Source organism: Canis aureus, chromosome 29, assembly GCF_053574225.1.
Source record: "Canis aureus isolate CA01 chromosome 29, VMU_Caureus_v.1.0, whole genome shotgun sequence".
Lineage (NCBI taxonomy): Eukaryota > Metazoa > Chordata > Mammalia > Carnivora > Canidae > Canis > Canis aureus.
Window position 1 is genome coordinate 7,456,931 of NC_135639.1, and position 24,936 is coordinate 7,481,866.

The window sequence follows — 24,936 nt, forward strand, 5'->3', positions numbered from 1 at the left end:
CCTACCTGCCCATCCTCGTCGTCCCGCCAGCCGCGGGCGGACAGCGAGCGGGCGGGCGGCCGGGAGGCGCCGGGCAGGACCGCGAGGAGCGCAGCCCCTCCCGGGAGATGCGGGCGCCGCTGGAGCCCGCGGCGGGGGGCGGGGCGGGGCGGGGGCGGGGCCGGCGCGGGCCCACGCCGATTGGTGCTCAGCCCTGCGCCGCCAGCCAATGGGCGGCGAGGGCGTCTGGGGGGCGGGGCGGAAGCCGCGTCTTAGGCTCTGTGACGCGCCGCCGTCGCGCTGCCGCGCTGTCGACGCCGCGTGTCCCGGGCGGGTGCGGAGGCGCTGCCAGGTACCCGCGCGGGTGCGGAGGGGCCGCGGCTCGGGGGGTCGGGCGTCGGCGGCGGCGGCGGCGGGCACCGCGGGGCCCTGGGCGCGGCGCATCCCGGCGGGGAGCGGGGGGAGGCGGAGGCGGCCCCGCCTGCCGGGGCGCCCGGGTCCCTGCGCCTGCGGGTGTGCGGCGGGAGGTGCTGGGCGTCGGCCCCGCGCACGGCGGGCACCCCGCGGCCTGAGCTCGCCCGGAGGCTGTGTCCCGGGCGCTGCGGAGCCGCTCAGGGAGCCGCGGCCTCTGTGCTGGGCGGGGGGCGCCGGGGGAGACGCTCGAGAGGGTTGGAGGCCCCGCGGGCAGCGCCCGGGCCCCCCTGCTGGTCCCCGCCCCCCCCCCCCCCCCCCAGCGTCGTTTCCCCTACGGCCTTGATGCAAAGACGGAGCTGGAGCCTTATCTCCAGGAGCGCGCGGACTACACGGGGCGGCGTCCAGGGACTGGGGCCAACGGGGTTCAGCTGGAAGACTTCGTCCTTCGGCTTCTTTGCCGGCGCTGCTGAGCATCCCTGGATTCCGGGTGAACTCAAGGGGCCGCTTGTTCTCAGGGACCTGTCTCCGGGCTCCACCTTTTGGTAACTCTTCTCGCTTTCAGTGTGACCCCCTCCCCCCCTTTGAAAAGGTGATGCTTGCTTGCTTATTTATTTATTTATTTAATTTATTTCTATTTATTTATGATAGAGAGAGAGAGAGAGAGAGAGAGAGAGAGAGGCAGGCTCCACGCAGGGAGCCCGACGCGGGACTCGATCCCGAGACCCCAGAATCGCGTCCTGGGCCAAAGGCAGGCGGGAAACCGCCGAGCCACCCAGGGATCCCCTCTTTTTTTTTTTTTTTTTTGATTTTTGATAAGGTGTGATAAGGGAGAAAAGGAGGAGTGAGTTTGAAATGCATTGGCCTTAATAAATGACGAATCTTTTAGTTTTCTCAATTCTAAATCTCCTCTCTGGCGTTGGGGGGGAGCTTCCGTGGGCAAACCGGTTTCTCTCCAGTTTGAACCTGGAAGTGTTCTTCACGTAACCCAGTTTCTTTATCTTACCTCTTTGAAATGAACAATAGACTGTCTTTCATTAGGATGACTTGGCTTCATCTTCGGAAAATCTAGTTCCAGACGCTGAAAGAGTTCCAAATATTAAAGTAGAGTATTTTTTTTTTTTTAAGATTTTATTTATTTATCCATGAGAGACACAGGGAGAAAGAGGCAGAGACAGAGGCAGAGGGAGAAGCAGGCTCCATGCAGGGAGCTTAGCACAGGACTCGATCCCAGGACCCCAGGGCCACGTCCTGAGCTGAAGGTGTGGCGCCAAACCACTGAGCCATCCAGGCTGCCCTCAAAATCTTTTTAAAAAAGATAAATGCACTTTTTAATTAAAAAAAAAATATTTTTTAAATTTGACACCACGAGCAGGGGGAGTGGCAGGCAGAAGGAGAGGGAGAAGCAGACCACCACCACCCCGCCCCCAACTGAGCAGGGAGCCTTACATGGGGCTGGATCCCAGAACTCTGGGATGGAGACCTGAGCCAAAGGCAGGTGCTTAACAGACTCAGCGACCCAGGAGTCCTAAATGTATTTTTTTTTTTTAAAGATTTTACTTATTTATTTGAGAGAGCAGAGTGGGGGGTGGGGGCAGTTGGGGGGTGCACAGAGAGGGAGAAGTAGACTCCCCGCTGAGCAGGAAGCTCCAACTCTGGGCCCCATCCCAGGACCTGGAGCTTTTGACCTTGGCCAAGGGCAGCTGCCTAACCAACCAAGCCACCCAGGCACCCCTGAATCTCATATTTTGAAATAGGAACTGGGGCACCTCTGTGCTCAGTCAGTCAAGCGTCCGACTCTTAATTTCCGTTCAGCTCTTGATCTCAGGGTCATGAGTTCAAGCCCTGGCTAGGCTCTGTGCTGGGCGTGGAGCCTACTTAAAAAAAAAAAGTAAAATAGAGAGGAATAGACTAAATTCTGGAGGTGTGTGGAGGGTGTAGTCTGGCAGAGCCAGTCCTTTTTCAATAGTGATGGTGAAGGTGTTTGCCAGTGACGCAGTTGAGTTGAATCTTAGCCAGATTATGTACAAAAAAAAAAAAAAAAAACCCCACCAAACTTTTGTTGGCAGAACTTAAAAAAAAAAAAAAAAAGGGACCGTATTTGTGAATGGTTACCTCAAGAAAAGTAAATATTTGACCAATATAGTAAAGCCAAATTTATTCCACAAGTGGAATATTTTAAGTGGTTTTTCTTTTACAGTAATTAAAAAAAAAACTATAGTGCGTGCTAAATTAATGCTTTAAAATGCAGCCTTTTATGGAAATTCTATTTTAGGTATGTTTTCATGTAGGCAGGATGGATTAGATAGAGAGGAATAATAATAGCTTGAAGAAGGGCTTTGTGAACTATGTAGATTACTGAAAACAATGTTAAAATATTCCCGGTCAGTAGTAATTTGTTTTCTTCAGCACCTGAGTATGGGCCTTGGTTAAATGCATGACAACAGCCAGGACTGGTTATGTTTATACCTGTTTTGTCTCCTAAAGGCCTTTAAATTTAATGAAGTAAAGTTTTAAAAGTTTTTGTTTTAATCCCAGTGTGTTAGCAGACAGTGTAGTATTAGTTTCAGGTGTGCAGTTACGTGATTCAGCACTTATTTTTGACACCAGTGCTCATCACAAGTGCACTCCTTAATCCCTGTCCCCCGCGCCCCCCCCCCCCTTACTCTGCTCCACTAACCACTTGTTCTCTATGGTTTAGAGTCTGTTTCTTTGTCCCCCCCCCACCCCATGATCCTTTGTTTTGGCTCTTAAATTACACATGAGTTAAATCATATGGTATTTGTCGAAGTGAACTTTTGATGGAAAGATTATAGTTGCTTCTGGTGCTTTCTTAGAGAATGCTAGCTTTCTCTGAGAGCTAGGCTCAACTCGGTTAGGGTTGGGTGATTTTTTTTTTTTTAAATTTTTTATTTATTTATGATAGGCACACAGTGAGAGAGAGAGAGGCAGAGACACAGGCAGAGGGAGAAGCAGGCTCCATGCACCAGGAGTCCGACGTGGGATTCGATCCCAGGTCTCCAGGATCGTGCCCTGGGCCAAAGGCAGGCACTAAACCGCTGCGCCACCCAGGGATCCCAGGGTTGGGTGATTTAATCACCTTTCTAGATGACCTTGCTCTCTATTGCTGCCTTGACTCCTTTAGGAATCCTAAGTGTATTTAGGAATGCTCTGATGTATTTGGCAAACAAAGGATACCAGTGAAATGTCCAAACCTGGGCTGGGTTCTGGGAATGCAAAGTGAATTTTAAGATATGGTTACTGTAATTTTTTCTTTAAATTCTTTTTTTAAAATTTTTATTTATTTATGATAGTCACAGAGAGAGAGAGAGAGGCAGAGACATAGGCAGAGAGAGAAGCAGGCTCCATGCACCGGGAGCCCGATGTGGGATTCGATCCCGGGTCTCCAGGATCGCATCCTGGGCCAAAGGCAGGCGTCAAACCGCTGCGCCACCCAGGGATCCCTGGTTACTGTAATTTTAAGGAGCCTACTGGAACTCTATTTTTTTTAAAGATTTATTTATTTATTTATTCATGAGAGACACAGAGAGGCAGAGACATAGGCAGAGGGAGAAGCAGGCTCCATGCGGGGAGCCCGATGTGGGACTCGATCCTGGGACTCCAGGTTCACGCCCTGAGCCAAAGGCAGACGCTTAACTGCTGAGCCACTCAGGCATCCTGTCCTACTGGGATTCTAGAAGGGGGACCCACATGAAGACCAGTGTCCTAAAATATTAGGACCTGTGACAAAAATCTGCAAGATTTGTGGGAATCTTCAGGAGGGTCTTATGTCATAAATTCTATGGGTGCGGGTGAAAGAAAGCTAATGTATATTGAAAGAAAACTAATGTATATCGTATTTATGCATAGAAAAACGTGATTATAGAATTGCAGGTAATTTTCTTGTCTGTGTTTCTGATTTTTTTTTTAAATAAATTTTTATTTATTTATGATAGTCACACAGAGAGAGGGAGAGAGGCAGAGACACAGGCAGAGGGAGCCCGATGTGGGATTCGATCCCGGGTCTTCAGGATCGGGCCCTGGGCCAAAGGCAGGCGCCAAACCGCTGCGCCACTCAGGGATCCCCTGATTTTTTTTTTTAATCAAAAAATTAGAAGAGTGGGATCCCTGGGTGGCTCAGCGATTTAGTGCCTGCCTTCTGCCCAGGGCATGATCCTGGAGTTCTGGGATCGAGTCCTGCATTAGGCTCCCTGCATGGAGTCTGCTTCTCTCTCTCTCTCTCTCTCTCTCTCCCCCCCTGCCCCTCCCTCTCTCTCTCTGTGTCTCTCATGACTACATAAGTAAAATCTTTTAAAAAAAAATATTTTATTTATTCATAAGAGACACAGAGAGAGGTAGAGACATAGGCAGAGGGAGAAGCAGGCTCCCTGCAAGGAGCCCAATGTGGGACTCGATCACGGATCCCGGGATCAGGACCTGAGCCAAAGGCAGACACTCAACCGCTGAGCCACCCAGGCATCCCAATAAGTAAAATCTTAAAAAATTATGTCCACAGGATTCTAGTTATATCATCACACTCCCAATTGCAGGACTTTTCTCAGTTGAATATTCAGAATTCATCTTTAAAAAGCCTTAAGGAGGACAGTACTACTAATTTTTTTTTTTACTAATGTTTGAATGTTATTTTGTTGGTAAGTTGTTATTATTTTTTATTTTTTTTTTTAAGTAAAGATTTTATTTATTTATTCATGAGAGAGGGAGAGAGAGGCAGAGACACAGGCAGAGGGAGAAGCAGGCTCCATGCTGGGAACCGGATGTGGGACTCCAGGATCACGCCCTGGGCTGAAGGCAGGCGCTAAATTGCTGAGCCACCCAGGGATCCTCTTAAGTTGTTATTTTTTAATAGGACTGCCTGAACTCTACAATAAATGGATCTTTTGTCCCATGTCTGTTGCAAATTAACTGAGCAAATACCTTCTTATATAAGATGAGACTGTTGAATTTAGGTAATTTCAGAGATTTCCTTTTCACTCAGAATACTGTGAATCAACTTGTTAATGAACTTAAAACATGCTAATCAGGGGGCGTCTGGCTGGCTCAGTTGAAAGAGTTTATGACTCCTGATCTCAAGGGGTTTTGAGATTAAGCCTCACATTGGGTGTAGAGCTAACTTAAAAAAATGCTAGTTAGAGTTTTTAGTATTTTTTAAATATTTCACTGCATAGTGCCTCTCTGCCTGCTTCTGGTCACAGAGCTGTAGACCTTGATAGCAAAATCCTTACAGAGTAGTTTTTTAGAATTTGACCCTGTCCCCGAGATACAAATGAACTTCTAGACCTAATTGTTGTAATCCAGCCTGCACTTCCTAGGGGAAATGACCTCTGCCTTTCTTTTAACCACAGGCGGTTTTCTCAGAGCTTTTCAAAGCTTCTTTTCCCCTTGGTTTTGTTTTGTATGTTGCCTAAGCTTTCTCTGTCCAGTGTGACAACCTAGGCAGACGTTCAGCTTCATTTGTAATAACTTTTTCTGATTATAAACGTAGTTCATGATCATTAGAAAATGTGGGAAGTACAGAATAGTAGAAAACCAGTGAACATTTTTGTGCCTTTTCAGGTGGTTTTTCTTATCTTACTTATAATCTTGAACATTTTGTATATATGGTTTCTTTTTCACTTAAACACATTGTAAAACACCTCCAGGTCATAATACTATAATTATTTTAATAATTTTTTTAAAAAATTTATTTATGATAGGCACACAGTGAGAGAGAGAGAGAGGCAGAGACACAGGCAGAGGGAGAAGCAGGCTCCATGCACCGGGAGCCCGATGTGGGATTCGATCCCGGGTCTCCAGGATCGCGCCCTGGGCCAAAGGCAGGCGCCAAAGCGCTGCGCCACCCAGGGATCCCTTAATTATTTTAAATGACAACATGTTATGTATGTGATTATATTGATCCATTTTTATTGTTGAATATCTTTTATGCATGAATGTTTCTCCGCATTCCTGAGTATTTATAATAGGATCTTCCGAGTGAAATTACTAAACCTCCTAACGCTGTGATAATGGCTATAGTTCTTTGTTCAGAGTATACCACCATGGAACACTGTGTTTTATTGCTAATTTGATCAAGGTAAAAATTGCGTTAATTTTTAGTTGGTTTAATAGAGCATTAATTCTTACTACATAGAGCATAAAAAGGCCAAGAAATAAAGTTAAAATCCATGTTTTAGACTTCACAGTAGTACTTTGGGGGAAGTTCTGTCTCATTTTCTATAGCTAGACCTTGCATTTTTGCTAGCTGCTATCTCCAGTCTGTTAGTTCCTAAATAATGTGCGTTTCTGAGATAAAACCTGGTAAGAGCTAGGACCTTCTTAGGAAAATGCACTTATGCGTACAATTCTGCATTTTATTTCAGGAGTTATTGGACCCTCTGAAGACTCTCCCTGGACCTCAGATTAAAAGTCTGTATTCTGATCTGAACCGTGGGAAGAAAGGATAGTTGGTGAGTCTTGGCAAACTGAGTGCTGGATTTTGTTTAGTAACTGTGAATTTCTGAGCACACTGGATTTACCAGGTCGAGCCAAGCTGAAAGGGAAGTAAGCCAAGCTCCATGTATTAAGTTTTTGCTAATTTGGCAGCTCAGTTTGAGTGCCAGGAGGTTGTGTGATTTGACTTGTCTGTCATTCATGGGAACTCTGTCTAAACATGAGTTAAGTAGTCTTTTTAAAAAATAAGTATAGACCAAAAAAAATTAATAATTAAAAAGACCTAAATATGCTTAATGTTTGGCAACTACTTAAAAATATTCTATTTTGGTGGGGCCGGGGAGGAACAGAGGGGGAAGGAGAAGGACAAGCAAACTCCATGCTGAGTGACTGAGCCCCACCCCTGAGATCATGATCTGAGCCCAAACCAAGAAACCAAGAGTCAGAAGCTTGACTGACTGATGCAGGCACCCCTGGCAACTTTCTATTAATCTTGAAATTGTTTTTAAAAAACATCTTTAAAGATCATTTTAAAAGATGTCGTTGCTATGCGTTTATTTTTTATTTTTTTTTATGTTTTATTTCCTTTTTCTTAGCTTCTTCCATAGCTCAGTCTTTACCTCAAGGTTTCTTCTGGTGACTATTAATGGGACAAAGAGAGGCAAAGCCATAAGGGAATCATTGTGGTGGGGCTAGTTTTAGGGCTGGTGGTGACAGATGAAACAACCAAGACTCTGAAATAGAGATTGTGAGGAAAGGCTAGTTTGCTCAGTGATATTTAGGTTTTGTTACTAAAATTCTTAGCTCATTGTAGTTTGTTTTATAGTTACTGATCACCTTTATTTCCTTTAAATAATTGCTTTTGTGGTGCAGTTTTTGGTTTCTAGAAGCAACCGTCCTGGCAGAGTAAAGTGTTTTTTGGGACTTACCTGTTTTCACCTCTTATGTGTGTATATGTAAATAAATGTATATAATATATATTTTATATAATGCATAAAATTTTATAATATATATGTCTGTTTTGATCTGTTCACCTTATTGTAAAAGCTTTTCAAAATATGTTATAAATTACCAAATATTTTTTTCCTAGTCTGTTTGCCTTTCACTTTTGTTTCTGATAATTTTGTGCTGTAGGAATTATAGATATGTGTGCTCAATAATAGATTTTACATTTTGTAGTTTCTGTCTATGGTGTTATACTTTTTTTTTTTTTGAAGATTTTATTTATTTATTCGTGAGACAGAGAGAGAGGCAGAGACATAGGCAGAGGGAGAAGCAGGCTCCATGCAGGGTGCCTGATGTGGGACTTGATCCTGGATCCTGGGACTTGAGGATTATGCCCTGGGCTGAAGGCAGGTGCTAAACCGCTGAGCCACCCATCATCCCTATGGTGTTATACTTGAAAACACCCTTCCCTTCCCCCAAGAAATCACTGTTTCCACTCCACACCCATTCTTTTTCCTCTAGAGCAGTCCCTGTTTTATTTGTAGAAGCCAAATTCTTTCTCCATGTTTCCATTCCTTACATACAAGGAAGGAGTTGGTATACGAGGTAGTTCTCGTCCCACGATCACCTCCTTCTCTGATTTGGTCTCCTTACTGGGACAGATCTGAATGGATCCTGCCCCCCACCCCCGCAGTTCCTTTTTAAGAGGTGCTCAGTCTGCAAGGTCAGGTACCACCTCTTTAGCCTCCCCCATGTCCCCCTCCACCTTCCCCTGCTGTGCCTGACTCCCCCAGCATGAGTTCCTTGTCCTTGGAGGTACTCAGTGCTGATGACTTCAAAAAAGTCTGTGTTTAATAAAGAAGTCTCGAGTGGCATAGAAGATTGTAAGTGAAAGGGAAAGCCCCTGACCTCCCATCCATAGTTTTTCTTGATTTCCTTACCTATTACAGCCTGCTGTAGTGCTTGTCAGGTTTCACTCTAAACATTCATGTGCTTTTTCCCCTTAAGCTTCCCAGGTCTCTGTTCTCTCTCATTTGCTTGATTCTTTGGCGGGCTGTGGTAAATTGGTTAACACATGATGAGCTGATGTACATGGACTCTGGGAACATTCTTACTCTTACTGCCTTGTCTTCTTTTTGAATAGGTGAGTGGTATTCCTACTTGAAGGACATGATGTTTTCCAGACTAGCTCATTTGCAGACCGTTGCTGTGCTCCGTCGTGGAGTTCATTCTTCAGTGGCTTCTGCTACGTCTGTTGCAACTAAAAAGACAATCCAAGGCCCTCCATCTTCTGATTACATTTTTGAGCGAGAATCTAAATATGGTGCACACAACTACCATCCTTTACCTGTAGCCCTGGAAAGGGGAAAAGGTACATTTTGAATTAATCCAACATCCCTTCTCTCTTTTGCTTGAAACCTTTTAAAAAGATTGCCTTAAAATTTTCTCAGTATACATTTTTCCAGGTGCATTTAATTTCTCTATTGCAGATACAGTTAATTCAACATTTATTGAGTTTCTAGTGCTTGCTGTTTTAGCTACTGAGGGGAGATACATAGATGAACTCAGTCTTTGCCATGATGAACCTGGCCAAGAACAGATGTAAGATACAGAAGTGCTATCGTTTTTTTCCCTTTGACTTTTCTCTTGGCATAATTTTAGGCCTAAAAGTTACAAAAGTAGTACAAATAATTTTGTTTTACTCTTCACCCAGATTTTTTTTTTTTTTTTAAGAATTATTTATTTGAGAGAGAGTAGAGGGAAGGGGCAGAGAGCGAATCCTCAAGCAGACTGCCTGCTGATCACAGAGCCTGACCCAGGGCTCCATCCCAGATCCCTGAGATCATGACCTGAGCTGAAATCAAGAGCTGGTGATCCAACTGACTGAGCCACTGAGGCACCCCTCTTCACCTGGATTTCTTGAGTGCTAACATTGTTTCACATTTGCTTTATCATTTTCTCCCCCTCCCAACACACACGTAGGGACTCGTGTGTGTGTGTGAGCTACATTTTGTCCTTGAACTGTTTGAGAGGAAATTGCAGACATGTGATGCCTCTTTATGCCTAAATACTGAGTGTGTCTTTCCTAAAATACAGGACTTTCTCTTACATAACAATAGTGTAATTATCAAGATAGGGACATTAACATTACTACAGCATCATTATCTAATCTACAGACCTGATCAGATTTTATTTGAAATCTGTCCTATTGTAAAAGGAAAATCTCATATCATGGGTTACATTCAGTTTTCAGGTCTGTTTAGTTTTCTTTAATCCAGAACAGTTCCTCAGTCTTCATCTTCTTGATCTTGATGTTTTTGAAGAGTACAGGTCAATAATTTTGTAGAATGAACCTCAGTTTGTAGTTGGCTGGTAAGGTAGCGACCGCCAGCTGTCTTCAGTGCAAAGATACTATGTTGCCCTTTTGAATATCTTGTGGAGACATGATTTGAGATTGCAAACTTTTACTCACACTTTTAGCATCCATTAATTGTTCTCTGCCTGAATGATTACTGATAGTTGCCAAGTGGTAATTTAATGCACGTTTTGAAATAATAGCCTTAACCTAATAAAATCTAAGTTTATTACTTAGCTCGGGGCCAGAAGATGGTGTATAAGAGTATTAAACATTTAGGGCAGCCCCGGTGGCTCAGCAGTTTAGCGCCGCCTTCAGCCTGGGGTGTGATCCAGGAGACCTGGGATCAAGTCCCACATCGGGCTCCCTTCCTGCATGTAGCCTGCTTCTCCCTCTGGCTGTGTCTCTGCCTCTCTCTGTTTTTCATGAATAAATAAATAAAGTCTTATTTTATTAGTAAAATAAGTAATAGTAAGGTTTTTTGAGGAGATAAGATGCAGAAGCACTTAACACAGTATGTTAAATAACATGGTAAAACTTAGCTGGTAAGCTACCTAATACGTTTTTATATTTATGGTCCATTAAAAGATTTTAAGTGTATATAACTTAAAATTTACCATTTTAGCCATTCAGTTCAGTACCACTAAGTACATATTCAGTGTTGTAGAGCTACCACCTCTAGTCCCAGGACTTTATTACCCCAGAGGACCCACTATAACCATTAAGCAGTCACTCTCCACTCTTCCCTCTCCTAGAACCTGGCAGCCACTAACCTGCATGCCATCTCTGTGGATTTGCCTATTTTGGATATTTCATATAAATGGAATGGCCACAATATGTGGCCTTTTGTGCCTTGCTTCTTTGACTTAGTGTAATATTTTCAAGGCTTACCCATGTTGTAGCACGTGTTAACACTTCATTGCTTTTTATGGTTGAATAATACTTCATTATATGGGAGATCCCTGGGTGGCTCAGCAGTTTGGCGCCTGCCTTCCGTCCAGGCATGATCCTGGAGTCCCAGGATCGAGTCCCACATCGGGCTCCCTGCATGGGGCCTGCTTCTCCCTCTGCCTCTCTCTGTGTGTGTTTATCATGAATAAATAAATAAAATCTTTAAAAAAAATACTTCATTATATGGATAGATCATATTTTATTCATTCATCAGTTGATGGACATTTGTGTTTCCACCCTTTGGCTATTATGAATAGTGCTGCTATGAGCATTTGTGTACAAATTTTTGTTTGAACACCTGTCTTTGACTTTTGGGGGTATATACCTAGGTGTGGGATTGTTCAGTTGGATGGTAACTTTATGTGTGACTTGCTGAGGAGGTGCCCAGCTGTCTTCTACAGCTACTGCACCATTTTACAATATACATGAGTTGCAGTTTCTAGCAATACATGAGTTACAATTTCTCCATGTCCTTGCCACCACTTGTTTTCCATCCTTTCTTTTTTTTATTTTTAAAGATTTTATTTATTTATTCATGAGAGACACAAAGAGACAGAGAGAGGCAGAGACACAGGCAGAGAGAGAAGCAGGCTCCATGCAGGGAGTCTGATGTGGGACTTGATACGGGGTCGGGGTCTCCAGGATCAGGCCCTGGGCTGAAGGCGGTGCTAAACCGCTGAGCCACTAGGGCTGCCCCACCATCTTTTTCTTTTCTTTCCTCTTCTTTTTTTCCCTTTCCCTTCTTCTCTTCTTTCTTAACTATTACCATCCTTATGAATATGGAATGCTATTGGTGAGGTTTTGATTTCCATTTCTCCAGTAATGGAGATATTGAGTATTATACGTGTTTTTTTTTTTTGCCATTTGTATATCTTCTTTGGATAAATGTCTATTCATTTTCTTTGCCCATTTTTTTTTCTTTGCCCATTTTGAATTGTTTTTTTTGCTGTTGAGTTGTAAGTGTTCTGGATACTAGATCCTTAGCAGAATGGATGTATGAATTGGAAATATGAATATATTTCCCATTCTGTTGGTGGTTACAGTCCACAAATCATGATTTTTACGTTCTGTAAAACTTCTGTTTTAAATTTCAAAACCCAGTATTCTAGGAGTGAAGGTTTCACTCCAGACTTTATAAACCTTTTCATGTTATGGTGTTCCCGTTAAATATGTAGTTTCAAGCTGAACAAACAATTCCTTATAAACCAGAGTATTTATAGTGAACCCTACTATGCTTGAGCTAAAACATGCCTTAACCACAATTCTGTGTTAAGTAGAGGTTCCTGTGTAGGTATTCAGAAAGCTTGCCAACAGTTTTCATCTTTGAACTTTATGTAACTTTATGTGATTTTTCTAAGATGACTCTCTTTTATGTATTTAGGTATTTACGTATGGGATGTAGAAGGCAGAAAATATTTTGACTTCCTGAGTGCTTACAGTGCTGTCAATCAAGGCCATTGCCATCCAAAGATTGTGAATGCTCTGAAAAATCAAGCAGACAAACTGACCTTAACATCCAGGGCTTTCTATAATAATGTACTTGGTGAATATGAAGAGTATGTTACTAAACTTTTCAACTACCACAAAGTTCTTCCTATGAATACAGGTAAAATATTTCCTTTTGACGTTAAATAGCCAAGAAAATAATCTTACTACTTTTTGATAATTAAAAAATTTTTTTTTAAAACTGAAAACCTTTTTTCTTTATAGGAGTGGAGGCTGGAGAGACCGCTTGCAAACTTGCTCGTAGGTGGGGATATACCGTTAAGGGTATTCCAAAATACAAAGCAAAGATTGTTTTTGCAGGTATGTGAAATTCAGCGTTAACTTCTGTGATAGGAACTTAAATGACATTACTGTTTTAATTTACTGATGGGATATTTCCAGTGTGTTTGCCTCATCCATGATACATTATTTGCTGAATGTTTCATAAAAATTGAGAGATTTCCTCTGGGGAAATTATTTCCAAGTATTTCTACATAAATGAGGTTTTTCTCTGCTAAGTAACTTCCTACTTCCTACTCCCTAAAACGAGCGATAAGATGATTTGTTTGTCATCTGCTTATCAGATTTTTTTCTTTTTCTTTCTTTTTTTTTTTAATTTTTATTTATTTATGATAGTTACACACACAGAGAGAGAGAGAGAGGCAGAGACACAGGCAGAGGGAGAAGCAGGCTCCATGCACCGGGAGCCCGACGTGGGATTTCATCCCGGGTCTCCAGGATCGCGCCCTGGGCCAAAGGCAGGCGCCAAACCTCTGCGCCACCCAGGGATCCCTATCAGATTTTTTTCATAGTAGGTTTCTCCTTAAATAGATGGTCTTTCTGGTATTTTGTCAGGTTGCTGAGGTTGGATTTTGTTAGAGTGGGGCCATGTCCTAGTTGTGATATGAAGTTTGAATCTTAGTATTTGATGAATTGTTGTACCATGTTGTCAGAAGCTGTTGGAAGATGAGGACTGGAGTTGCCCTGGATGTATTTCTGGGAATGGTGGAGAGGAATGACTTGGATACTGATTTGGGAGGTGAACAGTTAATTCAGATGTTGGAATCTGACCTTCCTCCTCTCCAGCCCTACCGTGTATTAGCATCTTATTTTATTTAAAATTTACTTTTATTTTTTGAATAAAATAAAAGGGTGTATGTAATTAAAGTAAAAGTAGACAACTTGCTGAGCTTGGAGGTCAGTGTTCACCCACGAAACCACCACCACAATCTATGCCACTACCCCAAAAGTTTCCTTTGGCCGCCCTTTTTTTTTTTTTTTTAAGATTTTATTTATTTATTCATGAGAGATAGAGAGGCAGAGACACAGGCAGAGGGAGAAGCAGGCTCCATGCAGGGAGCCCGACATGGGACTCGATCCCGGGTCTACAAGATCACACCCTCAGCTGAAGGTGATGCTAAACCACTAAGCCACCAGGGTTGCCCTCCTTTTGCCTTAATTATTGCTAGTTGTACTTTTTTTACTCATTTTTTTTTTTTTACTTGAAGTATAATTACCATACAGTGTCCTGTTAATTGCAGGTCTACAATGTAGTGATTCAGGATTCTGTACATTCTTCAGTGCTTATCATGTTAAGTGTACCCGATGCCCTTTATTTCACCCATGCCCCCCCACCTTCTCTCTGGTAACTACCAGTTTGTCCTCTGTATAATATAGTCTGACTCTTAGACTCTTTCTAATGATGTTCAATTGCTAGATTCCGACTTCTTGGTAAAGCTTTGATTTTAATTTTTAAAAACATGAAGTACAGACAAATTTATCATTGCTCATGGTCAAAATTCATTCTTTTGATGGTTGAAATTGTTAAATATTCTGATGGCCAGGTGTAGTTATCATTTGGGCTTGATAGATTACTGTTCCCAAAGAAGAAGTCTTGGCTCACCTGTTATTTTGGAATCTTGTACCTTAGTTGTAGGATAGCATAACATAACTGTTTCTTGCAAACAAAAATGGCATTTCTGGTGATTTTCATTCTTACAGACTATTGGTCTCTTACATATTAGCAAAAGGTGTTTGTTTTTTTTTGGACACATCTGCCTTTTTGTCCCACATCTGCCTTTATTGGGAGCAGCAGGTGGGACACTTCCAGCAATAGTAAAAAAAAAATTAATTTACAAAAGCAGGAGTTCAGGGAAGCCACCTGGTTGGAACCCTTGGGTGCTCATAACATAGATGCCGATCCAGAGCAGCAGAAAGAGGACTCCAAAGCCCATGAAGAGTGAGGCCACCAAGGAGATGAGGAGTTCTTTGTAGATATCCCGAGTGTACTTGGTGGAGGTGACCTCATAAACAAAGACCCAGGTGGTAAAAAACACGCCAGTTGCCAATAGCATCACAGTCAGATGGGGGAAAACCGCAGGGTTCACTGGGCTGGTGTATCTGCTCATGGCCTCAAGCTCCATTTTGCCAGGTATAGGGTCATCCACCGTTGCAAAAGGTGTTTTTATCTGTGTACTGAAAGCAGCTGTTGAGTGTGGGGTAGAGATCGAGAAGACTATTCCCAGCTGTAAGTCCCTTACACTGGCAGAGTAAGGCACAGAGAAGGGAGACTCCTGAGTCTGTGCGGAGGAGAGCAGATAGGTTCCTGGTCTGACAGGTGCGTTTTCTTTTTTCTTTTGTTTTTTTAGAGAGTGTACACTGAGAGGAGTGGGGCAGAGAGAGAAGGAGGGAGAGAATCTTAAGCAGTCCCTGTGCCCAGCTCAGAGTCTGTCATGGGGTTCAATCCCACAATGTGGAGATCATGACCTAAGCAGAAATTGAGTCAGACACCTAACTGACTCAGCCACCCTGGTGCCCCTGGTGTATTTTCTTTTAAACAAGCCTGGTCAGAATCAATGTGCTATGACTGGTGGACAGGTAGGGTGGGGGTCTCTCATAGGTGGGAGATCCTTTGCAAGAGTAGTAGTATTTAGAGGTGCTTTAAGCCAAAATACAGTAATTCAGTACTGGGTTAATTGAGTTGGTGCTGGCAGAGCTGGTAAAAGTTTTTAAAAAAAGGCTCTCTGTTATTCTCTGCCCAAGCCTCTCTGTTACTCTCCATTATTTCATTCCATGCTTGAATGTAATCCAGTTGAAATTATTATTTTTATTTTAAAGATTTTATTTATTCATTAGAGACACACAGACACAGGCAGAGGGAGAAGCAGGCTCCTTGCAGGAAGCCTAATGTAGGACTCCATCTCAGGACTCCAGAATCATACCCTGAGCTAAAGGCAGATGTTCAGCTGCTGAGCCACCCAGGCGTCCCCACCTGAAATTATTTCATGCATTTGCTTTACTCGGATTCAGGTTATGGTGTTTCTTCCCTCTAGCATTTAAGCAAACTCGCTGAGGGCAGGGAGCCCTCATGATGACCACTCTGTCCCCAACACCTCGAACAGTGCCTGACCTACGTAGTAGGGCCTCACACTTATTAACCAAATAATTTAATGGGTAAAATATGTTCCTGAACAAAAAAAAGTGTCAGTCATTTAGCACATGAAAGATTATAATACCAAGAAAGGCAAATTTGAAAGTGTTTAAATTGCCTGAGGATGTTTTCTGCAAATGAAATTTAAAGTTCATTCTATAGTATTGGTTTTTTATTATTTATTTTATTTTATTTTATTTTTTTAAAATTTTTATTTATTTATGACAGTCACACACACACACACAGAGAGAGAGAGAGAGGCAGAGACACAGGCAGAGGGAGAAGCAGGCTCCATGCACCGGGAGCCTGACGTGGGATTAGATCCCGGGTCTCCAGGATCGCGCCCTGGGCCAAAGGCAGGCGCCAAACCGCTGCGCCACCCAGGGATCCCAGTATTGGTTTTTTAAAAGGAAAATACTAATTCTCTATAAAGGATATTCTTCTCTTATTACTGTCGTAATGTTCCATGTTTAGACAAACGTGTTGAATCCCTCAGTTGTCAGAGTTTGGGATAATTGGAAAAAAAGACCAGTGTTGACCCTCTGGGGCTGCATGTACAGTCTGGAGGTTCCATAGGGGAACCTCCAGTATCAGGTTTGTTTTTTTCCCCCCCAATATCAGGTTTTATTTTAACAAATGAAAGCTCACTGGAGGTTCCATAAAGCAAACCTTCATTTAAAAAAAAATCAAACTTCTTAAGGTATTTTTTTGGGGACAGTGCTTATTAAATTTGGAGGGTCTGTCTGAAATAGTCTATTTTTCCTTTTCAGCTGGAAATTTCTGGGGGAGAACATTGTCTGCCATCTCCAGTTCCACAGACCCGAGCAGCTACGATGGTTTTGGACCGTTTATGCCAGGTTTTGAGATCATTCCATACAATGATCTGCCTGCTCTCGAGGTATTGCACATAGCGTCATGGGGCTTGGGCTCAGAGCAAATAGAAATTCAATTTGTTAGGGGCGCCCAGGTGGCTCAGCGGTTTAGTGCCACCTTTGGCCTGGGGCCTGATCCTGGGGACCTGGGATCGAGTCCTGCATCAGGCTCCCTGCATGGAGCCTGCTTCTCCCTCTGCTGTGTCTCTGCCTGCCTCTCTCTCTCTCTCTCTCTCTCTCTCATGAATAAATAAATAAATAAAATCTTTAAAAACATTTAAAAAAAATCAGTTTGTTAAATGTGTGCTTTGAAAGTAGATTTGGGACTGTAATGAACATCTGTCTCATGTAAGTTGGGCCAAGATGTCAGACTAGTCTCTTGTGACAGTCGGCTAGTTTCCAGCACGAGGAAGTCAGGTGCCGTGGTCTCATCCTGAGAACCAGCTACTTTCTCTTTGTATACTGCATGAGTAGCTTGCAGAGTATGTGGGGTATTTTCCTTTATTTTTAAAAAAGATTTTATTTATTTATTTATTTATTTATTTGAGAGAGAATGAGTAGGGGAGGGGCAGAGGCAGGGGAGAAGCAAAGTCCCAAAGTGGGGCTCCATCCCAGGACCTGAGCCTAAGGCCGATGCTTCACTGCCTGAGCCACCTAGGCGTCCTTGGATAGTGTATGTGTTTAATTTCTTTACTAGATAAAATTGCTCCATTTTCACTTAGCCTTTTAAAATTATGAGTGGAGAAAAAAAACAAAATTATGAGTAGAGGACTTGTAAAATAAAAAGATTCACTGAAAATGTCATTTATTTATTCATTCATTCATTCATTCATTCGAGACAGAGGGGGACAGAGACACAGGCAGAGGGAGAAGCAGGCGCCATGCAGGGAGCCTGACACAGGACTCGATACCGGGTCTCCAGGATCACACCCTGGGCTGAAGGTGGCACCAAACTGCTGAGCCACCTGGGCTGCCCAGAAAATGTCTTTTTAAAAGCTATGTTTTTTAGTTTTTATAATACATTAACTGTATTAGAGAATATAGAGTAGCTTAAAGCTGAAGTGTTTAGAGCTTTTGGTAACTGTCAAATATTATATGCGGTTTCTTTTTTTTTTTTTTTTAAGATTTATTCATCTGTTCTAGAGAGAGATTGAGAGCATGTTGGTGGGGAAGGGTAGGAGGAGAGGGAAAGAGAATCTCAAGTAGAATCTGTCTGGAATGCAGAGCCTGATGCGGGGCTCAATCCCATGACCCCAATCATGACCTGAGCCATAACCAAGAGTCTGACGCTCAACGAACTGATTGTGCCACCCAAGTGCCCCAGAAATGTTATATACTCTGAAGTCAGAATATAAGTTAGTACAAAAACTAAATTTGCATACTTAACATAAAAATATGTGCGGTGTGTGATTTCAGATTTAACCTATTTTTAGTCTGTGTAACCAAATAGGATAAAAAAGGAAGTTACTAAAACTTATTCATATTTTTTTGTAGCGTGCTCTTCAGGATCCAAACGTTGCAGCATTCATGGTAGAACCAATTCAGGGTGAGGCGGGCGTCGTCGTTCCGGATCCCGGCTACCTGATGGGTGTGCGAGAGCTCTGCACCCAGCACCAGGTCGCCCACCTTCCATCTGCCTGCCTTGCTTAGGGCTGGTCGGGTTGGAGCAAAGATGACATCACCTTTCCACCAGGGGGAGACTTCATTCTGAGAGCCTCAGAACTTTCTAGTACACTTTATCAGCAGCCTGCACAGAAGCTGACTTTTTGCTAGCCCTGGAAACTGGCCAAGACAGGGCCGGGTAGAGCTGCAGACTTCCTGGCCCCAACTGTGGTTCTTTCCTCTCCACTCCTGCAGCCTCTGCTGTGATCCTTCTCAGACCCTTGCTTATTTATCCATCTGTTCTCTTCCTCTTCCCACCAAGCTAGTTCATATTTAAGAAGTAGTAACTATTTGATGAATGTTTGGAATAAGCAAGTGAATTAATCTGTTTCCAGAGAGTAGTTTTATCTAACTGCACCCTCCACCCCACAACAAAATGCCCAGTCTCTACCCTAAAGAATAGAGTGGAATGGGCCCCCAGGGAAACTGTGGCCTGACCTAGGAAGTAACTGTGTGTCCATAGGGTTTTCATAGGATGCTGCTGACATTATGTTGGTAATTAAAAGGTTCCCACAGTTCTGAGGGGATGTCAGAATGACAGATTTGTGTGGGGAATAGTTCAATGTGTTCCCCATGGAAACAAAATCGATAATTACTGTATTCTGTTGTTTCCCACCAGGTTCTGTTTATTGCTGATGAGATTCAGACAGGATTGGCCAGAACTGGAAGGTGGCTGGCTGTCGATCATGAAGGGGTCAGACCGGATGTAGTTCTTCTGGGAAAGGCACTTTCCGGAGGCTTATACCCTGTAAGTTGTAGGTTTGGCCTCTCTCTCTCACCCCTACTCTCATGAAATCTGTCCTTAAGATATTTTTACGTCAGCCAATTGTGACAGTGTGCATTCCTGTGGTTTGGGTATACGTCTCCTGTGCTGCATGTCACCTGGAATGCATAACAGAAACATTTCAGAGTTCCAGGGGGTCGATCCACTGAGTTAATTTTAACTGGAGAACTGCGTGTGCCTTGGAATTGCTACAGCATTTGTTTTGGACAGAAACATTTTACCCCAGAAGTACACTTAGAACCCTGTGCTTTTTTCCATTGTTCACAAGCCTAGCATTACTAATTATCTAAAACCATGACTGATTAATGTAGAGGTTGGAAGAAATTTGTTTTAGTTTTGTCCTTGAGTTTACCATTCAGAGCCAGTCATTGGTACTGGAAGAAGGGTAAAGGGCTCTGAACGTAGCGCAGGATGTTGTTTTCTAAGCAGTTAAACCAAGCATTTCACCTTGAAAGTGGAAAGAATTCTAAATTCCGTCGTTGTAGAAACCACTTTCCTCTTCGTTCCAAAATGCTCTTGTTCTGTGCCATTGAAGCGTGCCCGACGTGCTCGCACTGGGCTTAGGGCCTCACCAGTTTGTCACTGGCAGTTATGATGAAAGATGTGCAGCCCTAGTTAGTGGAAGCTTTATGTCAAATTTAATACCAGCTTCATAAATATTTGTGTTCCCGGTGTGCTGAGAATGGGAACAGTTAGTCTGAGAAATGATTTGGTTGGTGCTGAATTCTCTCTCGCAGGTATCGGCGGTGTTGTGTGATGATGAAATAATGCTGACCATCAAGGCGGGGGAACATGGGTCCACGTACGGAGGCAACCCGCTAGGCTGCCGAGTGGCCATCGCAGCCCTGGAGGTAAAGACTGACTCTGATGTCTGGTGTCTGTCTGTGTCGACGTGACTGAAATTTGAGCCCATTGGTGTCGTGAGAAATATAATAAGATTGCCAAGCATCATAGAATATGAAGTCCAGAGGAAGGGCAATGCATTCTCAAAAAGTAATTTAACCTTGAACTAGTAGATGGGAATTCTCCAGGGGCTTCTGAGTTATAGTCACCTGGGAGTTTGGGCTCGTAGATCCTGGGTGGCTCTCAGAGCTCTTACTCTGTGACCAGACCTGGTCTGCAAGGCTGTTTTTGTTTTTTGTTTTTTAAAGGTTTTATTTATTTTATTTTAAGAGATAGTGCACAGGAGAGGGAGAAGCAGACTCTCCGCTGAGCAGGGAACCCGAGGAGCAGGACTTGATCCCAGGACTCCAACATCACGATCTGAGCTGAAGGCAGACGACCTGAGCTGAAGGCAGATGCTTAGCTGACTGAGCTGACCAGACGTGCCCCCCTGAATTTTTTTTTAAGTGTCAATTTGAATGCTTTTAGACTTATTCCTTAGGTGCCTACTACAAGGAACAAAATTATGTGATTAAGTAAAGGGAACTATTGTAGTTTAAAAATTAGTTTGGGATGCCTGGGTGGCTCAGTGGTTGAGCATCTGCTTTTGGCTCAGGTCATGATCCTGGAGTCCCGGGATGGAGTTCCACAATGGGCTTCCTGCATGGAGACTGCTTCTCCTCTTGCCTTTCTCTCTTCCTCTCTGTCTTTCTGTGTTTCTTATGAATAAATAAATAAAATTTTTAAAAAATAATAAAATAAAAATTAAAGTATATTCAGTCCATTGATTTATTCAACTAAGAAGATACCAGTTGCATTAAAGAAATTTTTTAAAAAAGATTTTATGTATTTATTCATGAGAGAGAGAGAAAGAGAGGCAGAGACACAGGCAGAGAGAGAAACAGGCTCCATGCAGGGAGCCTGAGGTGGGACTCGATCCTGGGTCTCCAGGATCAGGCCCTGGGCTGAAGGCGGCGCTAAACCACTAAGCCACCTGGGCTGCGTGCATTAAAGAAATTTTAATTCCTATTTTGCCAACGAAATCAGATCGAGGATAGATTTGTGATTAAAGTAAGGTTCCTTTTTTTTTTTTTTTTTTTAAGATTTTATTTATTTATTCATGAGAAACACAGAGGCAGAGACATAGGCAGAGGGAGAAGCAGGCTCCTCACAGGGAGCCTGATGTAGGACTTGATCCCGAGACTCCAGGATCATGCCCTGGGCTGAAGGCAGACGCTCAACCACTGAGCCATCCGGGTGTCCCCTAAAGTAAGGTTCTATTTGAGCTTTTATATGTTTAATTAGAAACTAAACTGGTTGGGGTGCCTGGGTGGCTCAGTTATAAAGCATCTGTATCTTGATCTCAGCTCAGGTGTGGATCTCAGGGTTAAGTTCAAGCCCCACATTGGGCTCCATGCTGGGTATGGAACCTATTTAAAAAAAAAAAGAATTAGGGATCCCTGGGTGGCTCAGTGGTTAAGCATCTCCCTTCAGCCCAGGGTGTGATCCTGGAGACCCGGGGTTGAGTCCCACATCAGGCTCCCTGCAGGGAGCCTGCTTCTCCCCTGCCTATGTCTCTGCCTCTCTCTCTCTTTCTCTCTCTCTGTGTCTCTCACGAATAAATTAATAAAATCTTAAAAAAGAAATTAAACTGGTATAGGCTTTGGAAAACAGAAATGAAAGTCCAGTGACTGATCTTTATCTGATCATGTTCTTCCTTTGCTTATAGTCCATGTTTCCTTCCAAAGAACAACCTAAAACAGGGTAGTCTTAGCATTTGTGTAATTTCTCTTTAAACACAGGTTTTGGAAGAAGAAAACCTTGGCGAAAATGCAGAAAAAATGGGTATCATCCTGAGAAACGAGCTCATGAAGCTGCCATCTGACATTGTCACTGCTGTCAGGGGGAAAGGATTACTAAATGCTATTGTTATTCGAGAAACCAAAGGTATGGACACAAATATTTTATTCAAGATGTTATTTTTATGGGAAGGACCAAAACACATGTGGTGTTTTATCTGCTTGTTGGGTTCCCCTGTTTGAAATTGTTGACCAGGTCTTTTACGCAGAGTTATCATCTGACTTCGGTTAATGGTCTCTGAAAGTAGAGCCCAATCCTACAGGAAGGACTTAACTACTTTGACCTGTTTTTGTTCTGTGACATCATTTGTTATTTTGCCATAGGTTACTGATGCGGCACTTGGAGATGCCCAGTTCCTTGCTCTTACTGCATGGAGCACTTCCCTAGGAAGTTTCCTCTTGCTGTCTTACCCGCCTCATTCAAATACTTAGTATGGCAGTAAAGGTGGCAGGAGCAGCAGTCATGATGACGAGTGACGCTGCTGATGGTGATGAGAATAACCGCCCCCCACCACCACTGAGTGTGGGGAGTTTCAGTATGCTGTCTGTAGTAGCCCTCAAGGGCTCTCTGCTGGATTTTCCTGTGATAACCCTTCCTTTTAAAGCAGGGATTCCAACCTTGGCAACCCTTTAGAATCACCTGAGGAACTTTTCATTTTTATCTTTTTATTATTTTTTAAGATATTTACTTAATGGGGCACCTGGGTGCCCCTGTTGGTTAAACGTCTGCCTTTAGCTCGGGTCGTGATCTTGGGGTCCCAGGATAGAGCCCTGTGTCCAGCTCCCTGCTCAGCAGCATGTCTGCTTCTCTCTGTCCTTTTGCCCTCTACCGCCCCCCCCACTCATGTTTTCTCTGTCTCTCAAGTAAATAGTCTTTTTTTTTTTTAAAAAAAAGATTCATATATTTTAAAGAAAGCACTCATGCTTGAGTCCATGGAGAGGAGCAGAGCGAGAGAGAATCTCTAACAGATTCCACACTGAGCACAGAGTCAACATGGGGCTCAATCCCATGACCTGAGCCAAGACCAAGAGTTGGACACTTAACCGACTGAGCCACTCAGGTGCCCTTGCCCTCTGAGGAACTTTTAAAAACTTAATCCAAACCTAGCTTCCCCTTGGAGGTTCTGATTCGATGGATCTGGGAGGGGCCCAGTACCCTTGTTGATTCTCATGAGCAGCCAGCGTCGAGAATCCTACTGCAAAATGAAGAGAGTAAAAAAAAAAAAAAAAAAAAAAGTCTCTTTCCACAAGCTCCCCATGGGGAGCACATCCATTTTTGGGAATGTGCAGGGTTTACTGTGTTTGAGGATCACTCAACGAATGCCCATTAAGTTCCATGTATTCTCCCCAAATTCTTTTTGCATTGGTCCCTCATAATTAGTACAATAGCCTTAGCACATAATTGTTTTGCTTGGTCTTTTTTCATTTTTGAAAGACTTAACAAATCTGTATGTCTAATCATACCATTCAAACCTGGTTATGCACTTGCTGAAAAATAAACTCATTTTTAAGAATAAGAACAAAGCAAGCTTGCAACCCCAAGCCATCTTTCTTTAGTAGGCCCTGGGGGTTCTCTTCTGCCGGGCGGCACTTTGATCAGCATGTGTGTTTGACCATTTTTCTTTAGATTATGATGCTTGGAAGGTGTGTCTGCGGCTCCGCGATAACGGACTTCTGGCCAAGCCGACCCATGGCGACATCATCAGGTTTGCACCTCCACTTGTGATCAAGGAGGATGAGATTCAGGAGTCTGTGGAAATCATTAACAAGACCATCTTGTCTTTCTGAGGAAGAGACAGTTTTCAGTGGGGTCCGGCGCCAGCTGGAGACAGCAGTTCGAGCAAGTCCTGGAGCGCTCCTGGGCTTGACATAGGCATGTGCCACTCCTCAGTGTCTTCAAGGACTTTTTTTTAATATACATTTTTTTTCAGTTGATGCATACTAGAATGACATTTATAAACATGCAGTTTGCTATGTAACGTGACTAAGAGAGTGGAATGGCATTTCTATTCGACTACGTTTCTGTGTGCGTATGTGCTTTATAAGGTGAAATGTACCCACCTGTATATAGAGAGCCTTTTAATCAAGCCCTTCAGTATAATTTATATGTTTTTATCATTTCCTTACTGATACAAATGTTTTGTGTTTGAGAAAGTTACATGGGATAGTAGTACAAGGAAGACTTGCTTAACCTTACAAAGTTAAGTTCTCATGATTAGTTTTTAGGAAGGATTAATGGTTAAGCTTATATAAAATACTGGATTTCAGGAAACTTCATATTGGCCAACACCAGGGTGTATCCTATGAATGTCACTTTGAATTGGGAGTTAATGTTTAACGTTCCCAAATTATGTTTTAAATGATTGATTTGTAAGAAAGGTTTATTTTCAGTGTTTCTTGACATTTAAAGCAAAGCCTCTATTTAAAGCGTCTGTTTTGTGATCAGTGTGCTATGACGGCAGTAACCGATTACCTAACATTTTTAAGCTTTTTGAGACTGTTCTTGTTTTATTTTGTTTTCTAAGAGCATTTCAGCAGCTTCGGTGGTATCTAGAAAAATAGAAATTATAAAAAGAAAGTCTCTTATTATATTCCCTTCTCCCCTTTGACAATAATTGCTTTTTTCCTGTGCTTATTACTGATATTTACCATTTTTATTAAAGTATCCTTATTATGCATAGTATTGTGCAATTTTCCCCCTCTTTTTAAAAAAATCTGAATATAGTATTTTGGATGCTTTTCTATGTCATTAATTAGAAGTTTATCTCACTCTGTGATGACTATCATATGTAAATGTATTGTAATTTCATAATGGGGGACATTTGAGTTGTTTCCAGTTTTTCACTCTTTAAACAAAGCTTGTGACTACTTTA

General features: G+C 42.8%; 1 protein-coding gene and 1 pseudogene across 3 annotated transcripts; one reads left to right on the top strand and one right to left on the bottom strand.

Annotated features, from left to right (window-relative positions):
* The first annotated feature begins 201 nt into the window (after positions 1–201).
* OAT (ornithine aminotransferase) lies at positions 202–24,936 on the top strand. 3 transcript variants are annotated; one of them, XM_077877296.1, is made up of 12 exons: positions 202–331; positions 768–982; positions 6,768–6,854; positions 8,927–9,154; positions 12,471–12,695; positions 12,800–12,895; positions 16,775–16,902; positions 18,371–18,493; positions 19,158–19,286; positions 20,060–20,173; positions 22,007–22,151; positions 23,691–24,936. In XM_077877296.1, exons 4-12 carry the CDS (start codon positions 8,953–8,955, stop codon positions 23,849–23,851), a joined length of 1,323 nt encoding a protein of 440 aa, XP_077733422.1. In that variant the 5' UTR covers positions 202–331; positions 768–982; positions 6,768–6,854; positions 8,927–8,952; the 3' UTR covers positions 23,852–24,936. The 3 variants fall into 3 exon arrangements, with proteins under 3 accessions (XP_077733422.1, XP_077733420.1, XP_077733421.1); XM_077877294.1 differs by having other exon boundaries at positions 768–935; XM_077877295.1 differs by lacking the exon at positions 768–982 and having other exon boundaries at positions 257–331.
* Positions 14,608–15,017, bottom strand: LOC144300972 (dolichyl-diphosphooligosaccharide--protein glycosyltransferase subunit TMEM258 pseudogene; annotated as a pseudogene).

Bases quoted from the DNA above. Each gene is read 5' to 3' on its own strand.
- OAT (XM_077877296.1), top strand. From the start codon at position 8,953: ATGATGTTTTCCAGACTAGCTCATTTGCAGACCGTTGCTGTGCTCCGT. The intron at 16,903-18,370 runs GTATTGCACATA...ATTTTTTTGTAG, and splicing joins ATGATCTGCCTGCTCTCGAG to CGTGCTCTTCAGGATCCAAA. The intron at 22,152-23,690 runs GTATGGACACAA...ATTTTTCTTTAG, and splicing joins TGTTATTCGAGAAACCAAAG to ATTATGATGCTTGGAAGGTG.